The 17,963-nt window shown below is 34.7% G+C and overlaps 1 protein-coding gene across 4 annotated transcripts in view; it reads left to right on the forward strand.

Annotated features, from left to right (window-relative positions):
- Window positions 1-17,963, forward strand: part of LOC150104769 (rho guanine nucleotide exchange factor 17-like) — a 678,990-nt gene that overhangs the window by 394,671 nt on the left and 266,356 nt on the right. For all 4 annotated transcript variants that reach the window (XR_016548547.1, XR_016548548.1, XM_090395338.1 and 1 more), the window contains 2 exons: window positions 6,878-6,928; window positions 13,699-13,808. Coding sequence is in view for 2 of the 4 variants with exons in the window: in XM_090395338.1 (XP_090251464.1) it covers window positions 6,878-6,928; window positions 13,699-13,808 (161 nt within the window). In the remaining 2 variants the exon portion in view is untranslated. The remainder of the gene's footprint in view (window positions 1-6,877; window positions 6,929-13,698; window positions 13,809-17,963) is intronic.

The raw sequence follows: 17,963 nt of genomic DNA on the forward strand, positions 1-17,963 counted from the left end.
TACTGCTTTTTTTTTTTTTTTTTTTAACATACTTAGAGAAATGTGGAAGAATAATGTATGCTAGTTCAGTGGAATAGTGATTATGAAAGCCTTTAGAAAAAAATAAAGAATATCTGTGAGGTATCTTTTTTTTTTTTTTTGTAAAAATTACACTTCTAGTGAAGTTTTTATATTCCACTCCAAATGAGCATGATATCTCTTCATTCTTCTGTTGAAACTTTTACAACATTTTTTTTTTAATCATACTTCAAAGTTGCCATCAGATGGCAAAGATAGGATAATTGTTCAGAGAGCAACAGAAAGATAAGTTAAAAGAAGTTAAAAGTCAATTAAATTTTTTTTTTTTTTTTGTGATTGTTCGTCCCTCAGAACAGGCAAATCAACCCTATGAATACATGTATCTACAGTCATAGGACACGCCGGGAGACATAGGGCTAACCACCTTATCCTCGATATGGTTGTGGTTGCAAAGTCTAAGAATAACCTTGACACTGTAAAAGGTAGAAGAGGGAGGATTAAGTAAGTAAGATTGATAGGTGGTATTTGGTTGTGTTTGGTTGTATATTAATTAAATTCCCTGTATTTCTTTATGTGTGACTTTGAGAGGGAACAAATCTAGCCAGCAAAAGACAAATGGGTAGTGTAGATATTTTGAAAATGGTATGGTGCCACGAATGCTGGGTGAGATGTTGATGATATCTATGTGGAGAGGATTGATAGGACAGATGAGAGAATGTGGGTATGTAAGAAGTATAACATATTTATTGACTATGAGGTATCGTTGAATGCAAGTAGTGTGCAGCAAAAGGCAGAGTGGGAGATCATGAGTGTAACTATGGAAGCAAGCAAGGTTGATGGTAAGGTAGTATTTGAGAAAAGTGATGCAGCTGACAATAATTATAAGGTAGTGCAGTAGCAACAGGGAGTGTGATAGTGTGCAGTAACACAACAGGCGTGCAAAGCAGCAAGCATGCAACTACTATAGTAGCAAGTGTGAATGATAGTGATTGAAGCAATGAAAGCAAGGTTGGTAAAGACGAGGCAAGAGATGGAATGTATGAGGAAGTAAGATAAGAAGAATTATAGATTTGCATGGAAGCATGAGGAAGATGGCCATTTTAAAAAAAAAGTATTGAAAGATTTGAGAGTAGCTCTGTATGTGGATTCAGTTATTAGAGGTGTAGTGAGTGAAAAGATGCACAAGGTTTATTTTTCCTAGAGGTAAAGATTTAGTTGGGAACAACGAGAATGTAAAGTTCAACATGAGGAGATTGTTGAGGAGAGTAAAAGATAGCAGTGCGGTAAGAAAGGTGGTCAATGTTTTGTCTAGATTTGACAGTGATGACTTGAGGTGGCAAACAAAGATAATAAATGGTATGCTGGTGAGGCTGTGCAAGGAGAAAGAGTACATTTTTGTGAATGTGTAGGATATGTCAGGGATGGGTGGATGGAACTGTATAACAGAGGCAGACTACATATAAACAGTTCTGGTGTGAGTCAGTTGAAAAGGATGTTGCTGGAAGGAAGGAAGAATAATGATGCAGTGAATAGTATATCTGAGGACATAAGAGTTGATATGGAAGAGCAGAGAAATAAGGTAGAAGAGCTTGTGAATGGAGAAGCAAGTAGTTTGAATGAAGAGAATGAGAGGCTAGGAAACACAGAGAGGGAAAAGGGATGAATGTGGACAGAGATACAATGCATGACAAGTGAGCATACTTGATTGAGAAGTGAATGTATGAATGGACAAAAAAAGCTTGAGATGGCCTGGGATATGCAGCAAATGTCTGATAAGGGTTGGAGATTACTCATGATAGAGAAGAATAGCAAATCACCAGGGGTTGTATGGAGGAGTCTCATCCAAGAAATGTTGTTCATGGTACTTGATATAGAATCAGAAGTGAGTGATTATGTTTGTATATGGATGCCAGGAGCAATTGAACTGAAGGAAACAAAATTATTGCATTGATTGAGTTTATCTGCCCAAAAATCGATGGAATAAGTGAGATGTAGTTGGATGATGAAGATATCCTTATAGGAATAGAAATGGAAGGATATAATGTTTTTCATGAAGAGAGAAAGTGCAGAAAAATAGGAGGAGTGCTGTCGATGAGTTATGCCCATCTCAGGTAAATATGCAAGGGGCAAATAGCGGCAGTGATTCTAAGGTGATATCGTGTAAGGTAGAGATGAGCAGGATGAAAGATTTAGTTGGGTGTTGTTATTTGATTTGGTAATGAAGAAGGCAGTGAGAAAGAAATATGTAGACAAACAGACAAATAAGAAAATGGTAATCATTATGGTAATATAGGTTGGAATGAAGAGATGGCATCTGGGGATGAAGAGAATGAAAATTTCTTGAGTTTTTGAGAGATGACTACTTTAGGCCATATGTAACAGAAGGCACATGAAGATCAATGATCTTGAATTTGATCCTCTCATCAGATGTTATTATAAATGAGGTGTCAAATTTTCTTCCAGTTGGTGAAAGTAATAAAGTGATCACTTGGATGGTGATGAATAGTCATGTGGAGATTTCTGTGAGAAAAGAATATACATATTACTATAAGACTGGTGATTATAACAAACTCAAGAGATGGCTTGCAGCTGTGTCATGAAATGAGAAATTGGATGGGAAGGAGATCAGTGCTACTTGGTCCCTACTCGATAATTATCTGGCAGAGGTAATATCTGAATGGATTCCCAAAGTCAAGAGGTTAAATAGACTCCATAATTGCCAGAAGACATCACAATAAAAGTGTAAACTTATCAAACTATAGCATGATATTGCCACAAGAGAGTGAGGAGGAAGAATCACCTTGAAGTTTATCACACTATTACTTTGAGGAATTCAAACAGCAGAAATCCAGTAGATGTACTGGTCATCAGCAGGAACTAAAGCCATTGAAATATTGAGGGCTAAATCAGTGCTAAAGTCATATTTTCCATATGCAAGTATCAAAATAGCATATCATCATAGTATTAAAATACTCTGGATGTACAATAATCATAGCAAATTTTTTCACTTGGCCAGAAAATATTTATACTTGATAAGAAATTATATTCTTGTGTTGATCCTTGACCCAAGCCTGAGTAAACAAACATTTGTTTGTGAGGTATCTTCATAGATATGCTGCTTGTATATTGAGGCTTTTGATTTCACATCAGCTTTGGAAAGCTCTATGTATGCTGAGGTAGTCTCCTGTTGAAAAATCTGTTTGTTTAAAAACAGTTCCTGTCTATGCATTAAAATGATCTTTGTAGTTGTTGCAGTTCCCTCATTATTATACTTTTGGTGCTGTTTGAATGGATTGAAAAATTCTTACCATACAATTTATTTTCTGCTGAAGAAATAATAGCATTATTATCATTTTTAGTTTTGATATTTGAGTAGTTTTTCTGAGTGGTTGTACTTACATTATTTACCCATTGTATGCTCTTCATCTTGATCATGCTGAAACTTCTAACTTTCATCTAATGTAAGGATTCTACTGAACAAGACACTGTCTTCCTAGAGCTAAATAATATCAAAGAATAAATGCTTAGAGTGCCCATTTCTTCATTTTTTTAAAGTAGGATTTTTTAAACTGTCTGTATTTCTACATGTCCATATTTGTAGGTAAAATTAATCTTATGATTGCTGTTGATATTTAATACTGTACCATTTCAAGAATTAAATGCGTTTTGCTTTGTACATTATTTCACTTTTTTTTTTCAGCATTTTCATTTTGGTGTGATAATGGCAGATATTAAGATGTCTGCCATATTATTAGAATCATATTGATTTGTAGGGATTAAAAATAGAAATCTGAATATTATATCTTTGATAAAAGCATTTAACAAGTCCAGAAACACTATCTGGACATTATGACATTTCTGCAAACATGATTTAACTTGTCATTCATTTTGGAAATCCCTCTGCCACCAAGTTTTATTAAAAATTTCATATTAATTCTCTGATCCAGATATTTCCAGTTATTCATTTCGGAATAATATATGCACGTAAACACAAGAAAGATATTTAATTAACCAAATATTTCGGTCTGGAAATAGCAGATCATCTTCAGTGACACTACAAGAACAGTTTAAAAAAAAAAAAAGACAAGGTGAAATACTAACAATAGTTCATTTAAAAAATAGAACAAGCTGCGTGATGTTATATCACTAAGTATTAAAGGGAATATATTTAAGCAGAGACATGATTGAAATAAAGATATTAATTAATAATATTAAACAACATAAAATTAATATGAATTAATGAGTTATCTTGATTAGACTTTCCCAGATTTCTGATATAGATATACAGTCATTCTGATTCAGGTTAGGACGATGGAGTAAGGCCTCTACACTTTCTTTGAATAAACGTTCAAATTTATAACGAGAGCTATGTAAGAGGCGAGTGTTTGAGCAAAGGATGTTGTGGTTAGTTTCAATCCCATGCTGAGCCAATCCAGATTTTTCAGGTTTGTTGTGATGAATGGAGGATTGATGTTCTTGGATTCTTTTTTCAAGAGAACATCCAATCCAGAAAACAGATAGTGTTTCTGGATTTGTCCAAAATAGGAGAAATCACAGTTGCAGGGAATTTGATAACCTCCAGGAAGAGATATAGTTGAGCATTTTTTTTAGGAGAAGGAAAATGGGAAGATAATTTGTTAATAGGTGACTACGTAGCGGTTAACTCATATTTCTTCAGAATTCTTGCGATAGGTTCTGAAATCCTGGAGATGTAAGGAATTGGAACTCGACGTATTGAATCTTCGTTGTTTTGTGGTGGATTATAAGAATCGAGAAGATGTTGAGTACTCTTTTCGGAAAAGCCATTGAGTTTCATGTTTCGTTAGATAGTAGAAAGTTCTTTCGGTAGAAAATTAGAAGTAGAACAATTAGTTTTGGCTCTTCTGATAAGACATTTTATTAACAACAACACATGCAAATTTCCAATTTCCAACAACAATTTCCAACAACACATGAAACTCAATGGCTTTTCTGAAAAGAGTACTCAACATCTTCTCAATTCTTATAATCCACCATAAAACAATGAAGATTCAATACGTCGAATTCCAATTCCTTACATCTCCAGGATTTCAGAACCTATCGCAAGAATTCTGAAGAAATATGAGTTAACCGCTACGTAGTCACCTATTAACAAATTATCTTCCCATTTTCCTTCTCCTAAAGACAAATGCTCAACTATATCTCTTCCTGGAGGTTATCAAATTCCCTGCAACTGTGATCTCTCCTATTTTGGACAAACTGGACGTTCTCTTGAAAAAAGAATCCAAGAACATCAATCCTCCATTCATCACAACAAACCTGAAAAATCTGGATTGGCTCAGCACGGGATTGAAACTAACCACAACATCCTTTGCTCAAACACTCGCCTCTTACATAGATTCCGTTATAAATTTGAACGTTTATTCAAAGAAAGTGTAGAGGCCTTACTCCATCGTTCTAACCTGAATCAGAATGACTGTATATCTATATCAGAAATCTGGGAAAGTCTAATCAGGATAACTCATTAATTCATATTAATTTTATGTTATTTAATATTATTAATTAATATCTTTATTTCAATCATGTCTCTGCTTAAATATATTCCCTTTAATACTTAGTGATATAACATCATGCGGCTTGTTCTATTTTTTAAATGAACTATTGTTAGTATTTCACCTTGTATTTTTTTTTTTTTTTCAACTGTTCTTGTAGTGCCACTGAAGATGATCTGCTATTTCCAGACCGAAATATTCGGTTAATTAAATATCTTTCTTGTGTTTACGTTCATATATTATTCAGTCTTTATGTCACAAGTATCCTTAAAACATCAGTTATTCATTTCTATTATGAATGCATCAAACAGTTTCTCACTAGAAGCAGAGGCATTCCTAATATCTATCAAAACAGTTTTGTTATTGAAGAAAACCCCAGAGCGTAGAAATACATCCCATTTGCTGTTTTCCAGTGTTGCCACTTGCTCCTTAATAAATTGGTCTTGTGACTTTATTATTGCAAGACCTTGTAACTTCCATAAAGAAATGTGTTTTAAGAGATAAGTAATGATCAGAGAAAGTATACTTCTTAGACATGGGTTTTCTGACCCCACGTATGTCATCTTTTCCTCATCAATATGATGACATAAGTGGGGTCAGAAAACTGATGTCTAAGAAGTATACTTTCTCTGATCATTACAGCAAATGAAAAAGAAGCACTTCATTTTAATATTAATTTCATGGCTATTTAACAAATTTTTGTTTAGGAGTGCCCTTTTCTATAATGTCATTGGCTTTTTTACTCAATTTTAAGGTATTACTGAAGTTTTACATAGGTAGATATATGAATAATATAAGAGAGAAAATTCTGACATACTTTTGTAAGATGTTTCTGGCTGTCTTCTTATTCAGCGGCATCCCGGTGTGTGTTGATATTTATTCATCAAGGAAGTAAGGGAGTTGGAAAAGTGAGGGTAGAGCAATGTGGGAGAATTATTGGTGAGGCAAGGGGTATGTTGAACTTTTTGAAAAACCTGGGTTTTTTATATATATTATATCCTTAAGGGTGGGTAGAGAATACATTGGGAGGGGAGGGAGGTTGAAAATAGAAACTATTTTTTGGAGAAGGGAAAGGATATGATGGGATATGATCAGGGTGGGAGTAATGGGGTGTGAGCTGTTTCGATGATGCATCGTCTTTGGAGCTCATGGGGGGGGAGTGAGGCTATGTCATGTTGGCTTGGTGTCTCTCTCCTCTAATATGTACTTAGAGAAGTAACATGGGAATTTTCCCAGAAATAATACCTATTATAACTTCATTTTAATATGTGTAGATTAAAATATTTTGATAAGAAACAGCACTGCATACGTTTCTTTTTCTTTTCCAGTTGGTTCAGCCTGATCGTATTTTCATTCGCTATGATCTAGTCAGTATACCAGTAAGTATTCATATAACTTAATTATATTACATTTATTTTTTATTGAATGGAAATAATTGTATCCATTTCAGTTTAGTGTAATCTTAATATCTCAGTTAAAAATAAAATAATTTACCATTTATCTTACCTTTAAAACAATGATCCTTAAATCTTTCAAATCATTAATCACTTCACCCCTAAATTTCTACTTTCTCACTATACATGAATATCATGTGCAGTCAGACTGAATTTTATTATCTTCCTTCCTACACTAGCTATTACTTTTTTTTTTATATTTAAAAAAAAATATTTTATTTACTTTTTATATTGAAGTATGCTAAACTGCAATATAACATGAAATGGCTAACAGAAAAAAATCAAACATTGTCAGTGGTAAAAAAAAAAAAAAATAAAAGTACAGCACCTTTAAAAAAAATTAGCAGCTTTTTCTCCAGAATGACATCCTAATGATGATGGTTTCCAGACACTTGACTTAAGTTGATTGGTTTCCAAGAGCCAGGCAAGGATCCAGCCCAAGCCAACAATTATTGTCCCATTGCTTTGACTAGCTCTTTGTAAGGTTTTGGAAAAAATGTTAAACCTGTTAAAAATGTTGCTTAGAAAGCGACATAAAACTTCTTTCCAACATACGGTTTGGGTTTCATAATGTATAAGAGACACTTTTCTGAAATGAGAACATTTGGTCTCAAGTGTTCTTCAACATGGAAAAGCCTACAACATGGTCTGGAAATATGGCATCTTAAAAGATTTGGTTAATCTTGGTATGAAGGGACACCTTCCTGTTTTCATTAAGAATTTTCTATCCAGCTGTGTGTTCCATGTCCAAGTGGGAAGCACATTATCTCAGCCATATCATGAAGAGAGAGAGGGGGGGGGGGGTCCTCACGGCTGTGTCTTAAGTGTGACCATCTTCACTATTTAAGTGAATTCAGTTGCTGAACAGCTTCCTCCCACAGTAGGCAACCCTTTTTGTTGACGATTTTAACAATTTATTGTCACTTCTGCAATATCAGAGTCATTGAAAGACAATTTCAGCAAGCAATCGTTTGTCTCTCATAATGGTCTCTTTGTCATGGATTGTAGTTATCTACCGAAAAATCTGAGTACACTTCTACCAGAAATGCACTCTCCACCCTGATCTTGATTTAAGAATGGGACAAACTATTATACCAATAGTTACAGAGGTCAAGTTCTTGGGACACGTCTCTGATAGAAAGTTAATCTTCTTTACACATTCGTCATCTTCAGGATAAGTGCAAAAACAGCACTGAACATCCTCTGTACTCTGTCCTCTACTGAATGGGGTGTCAATTGATGTTCCTTGCTCTACATTTATCGTGCAATTGTATGTTCAAAGCTTGATTATGACTTCCAGGTTTACAGTTCTGCAAGGGAGAGCATGCTCTGGTGGTGGTTAGACCCAAACCATTATCAGGATATCTGATTAGCTACCGGTGCTTTTTGCACATTATCTGTTCAAAACCTTTATATTGAATCAAGTGAACCCCTTCCATCACTTAGGTGAAAATATTTGTCTCTTAATTATTCCCTAAAAATAAGACCTTTCCATATCATCCTACATGGACTGGTCTCTGCTTTGGGAGGTCCTGTATCACACATGTCAGACTGACATTCATCCTTTTGGTATGTATGTAAAAGAGGCAAGAGGCTATGGAAGATATTTGTGAGTGTTGACAACATTACCTTGAAACAAATCAGCATTCTTCCATGACAGGCTTTCACCCCATTCCTGCAACCTCGCACTCTGTCAACTACAGAAGTCTCATACACCCCCATCTGTCTATCTTTGATTGTTCAATGTACACAGAGCAGTCCACACTGATACTTTCTCATCTGTACTGATGGTTCAAGATCAGTTATCTCTGTTCGCTGTGCTACTGTCTTTCCTAACATTATAATCTCCAACCAGATCTCACTCTGTTGCAGTAACTATACAGTAGAATTGCATGCCATGCAGCTCCCTCTTGTGCATATCAAAGAAAACTCCTACCAAAAGTGTATCATTATACAGAATCTTTGAGTTCTTTACACTCACATGGTGTATCTCCTCTTCAGTGTATAATCCAAATCCATTGCTTGGTGAGGTGCTTCAACTCTTGTACAAAATAAAAACTCTTAATTTCAATGTTTTTCTCTCATAATGGGTCCAACACAACCAAATCAACGTTTGGTTGTGTTAGATTCCCAGTCACATTGAAATTAAGGGAAATGACATTGCAGATGCCAGATGAGCTTATACTTTTTTGACATACTTTTTGATAGTCCCTTATACTGACTACACTCAGTTTATAAAATCAAAGTTAATTGTCCAACAGCAACACTCCTGGCACAAACAAATTGCATGAAATTAAGCTCTGGCAGTCTAGTCAATGTACGAACAGAAGAGAGGAAGTTGTTCTTGCTAGGCTCTGCATAGGTCACATTCATCTCACAAATTCTTATTTACTGAGGACTGATGATCCACTATGGTGAGAAATGTAACTCCCATCTTACCATTAGTCATATTTTGGTGGAGTGTGAGTGCTTCACACGAGAGAAAAAAAGGCATTTTTACTTATCTGGTCAAGGCCTATACACTTGGGCAGATGTCAGACTCAGACAAATTTTATGACATTTTAAAATTTTTGCAAAACATTAATTTATTCAGGGATATTTGATTATAAATTTATTTATATGTAGATGCCACTTTGTAAATATTAAACCTTGCATATACATTTTTTTACTCAGTTATCTTTTTATTATTTTGTACATATATTATTCACAAATTTATCACCTTATAACTATTTATTTACCTATCAACAATACCCTGTGTACTGTTGTAACCTGTGTCCTGACACCTTTGCTCTCCTTATGCCATAAAACTCCAAATCAATTAATCAATCATTCAATCAGTTTTTGTTTTGTTGTTGTTGTTGGTGGTGGTTTGTCTTTTTTAATTGAAAGCTAGTTGGAATTCTCCATTTAATTGAAAGGAAATTAATAGTAAACAATTGAGAAAATAATGACTTTCTATTAAAAATCCAAACTAAATATAACAAATGAAAGTGATTTTGTTTATGTTTAGTTTTGATTAACTCTCTCCTGTCTCATTTCAAATATTATTATTATTATTATTATTATTATTATTATTATGTGTGTGCCTCCATGGAGTCTAAAGACTCATCATGGAGATCTAATCATCTACATGATATCTGGTGTAGCTCTATTTGAATCCATTAGCAGACAAAGCACCCACAACTAACTCTGGCAGTTGTGAGTGCCATGTGAGTGTTAACCACACTCTTACTCAATTTCTAGGGATGACCTCTTGCAGTATCCCCTTCTAGCTAAGTGATGAAATATTTCCACTGCATCAAACCCTTTAAGTAATTTAAATGTTTCTATCATAACCCCTCTTTCTTGCCTATTAATCAAATTTTGCAACCCACAAACTCTCAGTCTATTCTCATAGGGAGCATTCCACAGATCTCACCATCTTGGTCACTCTTCTCTGGATCATCTTTTGTTTTCTAGGGAGAAAGCTAATATGCTGTTATTATTTACTACTTTTTTTTTATTGAAGAAACCAGCTGAAAGATTGTGGTTATAATTTGACAATAACATGAAAAGTATTCATTAGTCCTAGTAGTGATGCTTCTCCACTATATGCACAGCATTCTTTCAAGCTAATGCTCCTTCAGATCTGTGAACAAAAATTAATTTCCCACTGAGAGTGTATACATTGTGGATTACTGTATCAGGCTGAATTTATTTTCCAATAGTCAATCAGAATTCTTCATTCACTTTTCAAAGTTTTTTTTTTTTTTTTAACTGCTTTCTTCTTTCATTAAAAAAAATCATAAATGCTTGTGGTTCTTTGCTTCACTTCTTATCCTTATACTGATCTCTCATCAGATAACTTGACAATGAATGAGATGCTGTTTTAAAATGGAAAAAAAAAAAAGTATTAATTCAAAGAAAGTAATATATTTTGAATGCACTTAGAACCAGGCTGAAAGTTCACTTGCCTGTAGCACAAGTGGGTGAGTGGATTTATGGAGCCCTGTATATATATATATATATATATATATATATATATATATACAGGGATATATATAAATATGTACACACACACACACACACACACACACACACACACACACACACACACACACACACACACACACACACACACACACACACACACAATGAACAAAACATTAGAGATAGGGTGATGGGAAGTTGATACTGTTATTCCCTGTGCAGAGTGAAATGTACCCAAACTGAATGCAGATGGTAAATAGGCAGACATTGGGGCTTCCCAACAGTGTATTGCAGTCGACAAACATGGGTAAATGTGGCAATCTTAGCAACTTTGATAGTGAATATCGATGCAAGAAAGATGGGTCATTCTATCATCCAAGTTGTAAGAACCCTAGGGTTCTTGAGGGCAACTGCATGAAGTGTCTACTGTGAGTATACCATCAATGGATGTACAAGTGGTGGCTGACCACACAGCATTGACTTAGGCTGTCCAGGCTGTAAAGACCAACCACAGGACAGTGGTAACACAAATCACATCTAGTTTCAATGTTTTTGAAGTCTAAACAGCATCAGTGAGTGAAAGGTACGGTGTACCCTGCATACCATGGGCTACAGGAGCCAATGCCCTAATGGGCATTGTGCCTTGTCTAGTGTCAGGAACATCAAAACTGGACCTCTGCAGAGTAGACCAGAGTCATGTGGACTGATGAATCCCATTATCAGTTGTACTAAGCTGACAGGAACGTGCAGGTGTGGTGTCGACAGCATGAGGCCATGAATCATCATGCCAGGTTAGCTCTTTTCAAGGAGGTGATGGCTCTGTGATGGTCTGGAGACCCTTCTCATGTGGCACATTAGGTCCCTTAGTATGTTTGGTGAGGTCCTTAAATGCTGTGGATGACCAGAACATGCTGACTGATCACCTACACCCTTCCATAGCCTTACACAACCTGCCATCAATGATCTGTTTCAGCAGGACAATGTGCTGCCCCTCCAAGCTGCAACCATCCAGGCATGGCTCATCAATTTTGGGACCCCCCCCCCCCCAGTCCTCTGATTTAAATCCTATCGAATTTCTCTGGGATGCCGTAGAGCAAAATATCAGATCCATGTAATTCAGGACCAATGTCTAAGGCACAGTTGTGGACAATGCTGCAACAGACATGGCTGGAATTACCTTTGGCTACCCTCCAGCATCTAGTGGAGTCAATGCCTTGGAGAGTACAGGCTGTTCATTCATGCTAGAGGATCAACGCACTATGAGATAGGTATCTCTAATCTTTTGTCCACTGAGTGTATATATGCTGGCTTGGTTGGCCGAGTGGTTAACTTACCTGCTCTCCAACCAACAGGTCGTGGGTTCAAATCCTGCCACAGGCTTGGATGTTTGTGATTGTCTTTAGATGGGAGATGAATTTCATTGCCTAGTGTGTGATACCACCACCCCACTTATTGGAGGCCTGAAGTGGCTGAAAAGGTTCCATGTTTGGGCTCTAGAGCAGGACTTCTGAACCATGTAAAAATAAATAAAAAATTACAAAAAATATATAAAAATTGACAAAAATGAAAAAAAAAAACCAATTCCTTAACCTACTCACAAATGTACTGTAGGTTGAGTGATAACCTTTCATGAGTGGTGTGTGTGTGTGTATATATACACACAGTCATCTCTCGACTTACATCCATTCGAGTTACGTCCTTTCGAAGATATCGACTTACATCTGTCTGTGATCACATAAGGGAATAAATAACATTTTCGGCTATATTTTCAAACAAGACACAAGCGAGCATAAAGCAAAAAGGTTTCTATTCAGCAACAATGCACGATGTGCAGTGGCAACAGCACATTCAGCGGCAATCTCCCTGGGCAGTCTGCAATCGTGTCTTCAACAGTTCCTCTGTTGATTTTGTGTTTGAGAAATAGGTTATTTGTGCATTTATCATTAAATATTTCACAATATTTTGTGCAACATGACCTTACACACCTAAACAAAAAACACCTAGTGAAGAATCACAGAAAAAGAGTGAGCAATTGATCTTGAAAAGAAATTGCAAGTTATAAAGCAACATGAAGCTGGTGAGCCCATCAATGTGATCGCCCCATGACTTCGAATGGTCTCATTCTACAGTGACGACTGTTTTGAAAAATAAGGATAAAATCATAGAGGCTGTGAAATGATCTGCTTCCATTAAATCAATGATAGTGAAGAAGCAACGACAAGATCCTATTGGTGATATGGAAAAGCTACTTGCATCATTGATAGAGATGACCTGAAGAAAAAGTGCATACCCCTTAGCACTATGACCATAACCGCTAAGTCACAAAGTCTCTTCAGTATGTTGAAAGAGAAAGCAGGGACCGATTATAACTATGAATTCAATGCTTATTCTGATTGGTTCATGAGATTCAAGCAGAGTTTTGCACTGCATAATGTGAAAATATATGGCAAATCTGCAAGTGCTGATGAGGAATGCTGCCAAGGAGTTTGTGGAGAAATTGGATGAAATTATTGCTGAGGAAAATTGTTTGCCACAGCAAATATTTAATATGGATGAGACCTTGTTGTTTGGATTGTCATCAAATTAAAAATTATTAGATTCTTGAAACAAATATACACTTTATAAACCTGTGCCATTCTCTGCAATAAAATGCTTACTTGTAATTGTTATTTGTTGTTATAATCTGTGTAGCTTACTGAGTTTTTCTATTTTCATTCACTTATTAGGGTGGATTAGGTACTAAGAAGGAAAGATGCCTTTTCCTTTTTTCTGATCTTTTGCTCATTACTACTATCAAAAGGAGGAGTGGAACAATGCGTAAAGCTTCCTCATCTGTGTAAGTATTGACAGATTTGATATTATGAGACCTTTTGTTTATTAAATGGAATTTATTTTGAAATATTAAAAAAAGTTAGTTATACTTTTTATGCTAATCTTACAAACAAAAGGTTGCTCAACCTATAGTACTGTGGATGGATAGAAAGTTAAGGAGAAAAGACATAATTTGTTAATGTTGACTGTCGAGATTAGTAGATTATAATGTATTTCTTAAAGAGATACTCTTTAGGAAATAACTTAACATTGAAGATCAATCTAAAAGACAGCAATAGTGGAAATAAATGAATAAAGAGGAAGAAGAATTTCTTTCCTGTGTTTGGAGTTGAATGAACACTAGAAGTGTTTTAGCAAATTTAGAGGAGAACAGCGAAATCAGTTCTACATTAGCTACTTACATATCACAGTTCATTGAATATTGACCATGGAAATAGTTCTGTAGTCAGTCAGATGGTAGAAGTTGATATGTGCACTTTTTCTGATTTTAGGAGAGTAATATAAATGTTTGAAGGTTTATGAAAACTCAAGTTTTGTTCAAATAAAGATGTTTTATTTGAAAATGATTAATTAGAGCAGTCTTGTTTATTTTGCACCTTGTTTCATTGGCATAAAAGTAATAAAAGCAGAAATTTCCCAAGTTTTCTCACTTTCATGTTTTCTCTACTTCTATTATAAATTAATTTTCTCGGTACACAGATATCAGAACTAGTTATGTAGAATAACAATGTTAAAAACAAAAATAATATATTATAAAATGGAATGCTACATCTCATCCACATATTCATGTGTGTGTGTGTGTGTGTGTGTGTGTATATATATATATATAAACAGGAACACATAGTGTCACAAAAGAAGAAATCCACAATTCTTGCTCATCAGCATCCAATAATTTTTCAATTCACACTGATGTTGAAGCTAGTAGTTATACAGTATAAGATACGACAAAAAACAAAATTATGTTATACACGGGATATTATCTTATCAGCTTGCTCATCAAAAGAAAAAAAAAACAAGAACGTGAAATGAAAAGAAATAAAAAAAAAATAGATCCCTTTCCTTCTTTGCTTTATATCCAAAGTTCAGAACAGTGTTTCAACAGCTAGGCTGTACTTGAAGTAGGTTTTGTATAAAACTGAAGTGTACTGTAGCTGTTTAATGTTGAGTCATTACACTTTCTCTCTGGCTTACAATTTCATTTTCTTCTAACATGTCTTTCTTACCTGGCTGAGCCTATTTATATCACTTTAGAAACACTTAATGTTACAAATGCCTTTATTCATGTGCATTAGTAAAGATATCCTTGTGGTGAAGCTTTTCTTGCACTTCATACAAATCCACATTTTTAATTTTTACGCCACAATTTAACAAGTAAAGAAAAAATCCTTCTTAACAACACACACAACAGAAATAATGTCTCTTCGGTCATCTGAAAAATAACATTACAAAACTTAGGCAACATGCAAGGGTTACTAACTTTTAGTTTTAAAAAAGTCCCAGGTGTCAAAATGTAATAAATTGATTTTTCCCATTCACAGTATGAAAATAACAGTCTTCTCAGATAATAAAAATAGGTATGTCTACATATTATCAAGGTCTGCTATTTTCTAGTTTAATGCAAAGTAACAACACTTCATGGTGGAAAAACTGAGTATTGACATATCATTTTGCCATCTTCATAAATAAAACAACTTTAAGGTATAAGATATTGGCACCACTTCTACTTCAGTGAATATTGGATATTGACATACCATGTTTTGCCATCTTGTAGATCTTTTTGAGAGGAACAAGAACCTACAGAAGACTCAGTTTTGACAAAACAAAAAAAAGTGACATATCGACATACTGAGAATGGAGTGAGTTGGCAAGAGATGGATCATTAATCAGACTAGTTGCTCTCTTCTGTACTGAGTCATGTATTTTTAGGAAAATCTTAGAGGCACCACTCCAAATGCAAGGCAATATTGGATTAATTTGTGTGTATCGAATTATTACTCAGAGATATCTTGAGTGAAAGTGACAATTAGCATTATCTTAGGAAGAGAAATCTTGTCTTCAGAAGTTCAGGTGTTGTCAAAAGTAAGACTGAATGAAAGCATTCTTCTTTGTGGCAAGATATTGAAGAGGATTGAGTTTTGCTAGTTGAAGGTAACAAAGTTATGAGAACCCCATTGAAAAATAGTATGCAGATAAGAATTTGATGTAATAAAATTTGATATTCGGAAGTTCTTTTTTTTAAGGTTACACAGTGCTTAGTATTCATTGTGAAGAATTTATAGAGACAAAAATACACATGTTGGAGTTATTACTTCTAATTATGAAAATAACAATTAGCATTTGACCTCTGTATTGAGATCATCATCCAGAAAACATACATATGCATAGGACACAAGCTACATAACACTACACAAAAGTAAAATAAATCTAAATGTTTTGTTAGTCATTTACCCTAGCCTGACCTCTGGTGAAAAAAAAACAACAAAACTACTAATCATAAATAATAAATAAAAAAATATATACATAAACAACAAAATAAAATAAATTTTTTATACATATAAGTATAATAATATGTGGATGATAAAACAAAATCTAAATAAATAAAATTAAAAATTTTTTATAGTGTGAACTACATTAAAATCATCTCTACAGTCCTCTTATATTAAGGTTTTCTTGTGTTTGGGATTTCATTATGTTCTGGATGCTATATAGGTTGCAGATGGATCTTCCAGATTCTTAGAATTACTAATCCATCATTTTTGTGAAGATTTGGATGATGTTTCGGTATCTCACTGGCTTCATTGAACTTTCTTTTAAACTAGGTTTTGGTGTAGTGTAGGGACTTTGGTGCCTTTCCAGTTGATTCTGTGACATGTTTGAAGTGGATGGCCTGATATCCAGAAGATGATGGTAGAACCCCAACACAAGAAACCTTAATATAAGAAGACTGTAGAGATGTGTTTAATTTAGTTCCACTACAAAACTTTATTTTTATTTATTTAGATTTTTTTATCATCTGTATATTATACTTATATGTATAAAAATTATTTTCTTTATTAATTTATATTTATGTATAATTTATATAAGACAATGAAAATAGGCAGAAGCATTGAAAAATATCAACTGCATTGTGAATGGAGAACCTATAGAACAAGTAAAACATGTCAGCTACTTAGGCATGATTTTTAATGAAGATGGTAAATTAAATATGGAAATAGAAGACAGAATCAAAAAAGTTGGTATAGTAGAAAGTCAATTGGATAAATTTATATGGAATAAGAGAGAAATTAGTCAAAACACTAAATTAGCTGTATTCAAGACAGTTTTCAAACCAATTTTAGCTTATGCATCTGGGAGCTGGGTCAGAAGTAAAACACTTGATCAAAGACTAGAGACCGCAGATATGAGAGAGTCCTGAGAAAATTATGGGCATGAAAAGATGGCATCAATGGCAATATCATATTAAAAATGAGGATATTAGGAAAGAACTTGACATTGTTAGCATCCAGGAATGTGTTAGCAGATCTAATCTCAGGTGGTATGGTCACTTAAATAGAATGGGAGAGGAAGGATTAGCAAAACAAGTGCTCTCTGCCAGGTTGGTAGGGAAAAGATCCACAGGAAGACCAAGATATACGAGAGTGGTCTGAAAAGTTCTCGGCCTAACAATGAAAAAATCAATTTATAATTTCAAAATTTTTATTTTTCAACATAATCTCCCTTAAGACTCCAGCGATGCTTCACCGCCATTATCCTGTCATGTAGTAGTTCTCAGTAAGATCTACAAAATACCCCTACGACAGCTGCAATCACCTCCTGATTTGAAGAAAAACGATGACCAGCAAGGAAGAGTTTTAGTTTTGGTAAGAGTAGAGGTCAGAGGGAGTAAAATCTGGGAAATAGGATGGATGTTCCAACAATCCATAGTGCAGATCCCTTAAATTTCCAATTGCCTAAACAACTTTGTGGGCGGGTGCGTGGTCCTGATGAAAGATGATTTTTTTCTTCTGCAAACCGGTTCTTTCTGACGAATATTTTTGTCTAGTACGGTTAAAAGATTGGAATAATATTCCCCCGTTATTGTTTTACTCTTTTCAAGACAATTAATAAACAAAATGCCTTTAGCATCCCAAAACACCGATGCCATGACCTTTCCTGCTGA

The sequence above is a fragment of the Typopeltis vanoorti genome, chromosome 7, assembly GCF_054136105.1.
Source record: "Typopeltis vanoorti isolate ZY-2024b chromosome 7, IOZ_Tvanoo_1.0, whole genome shotgun sequence".
Lineage (NCBI taxonomy): Eukaryota > Metazoa > Arthropoda > Arachnida > Uropygi > Thelyphonidae > Typopeltis > Typopeltis vanoorti.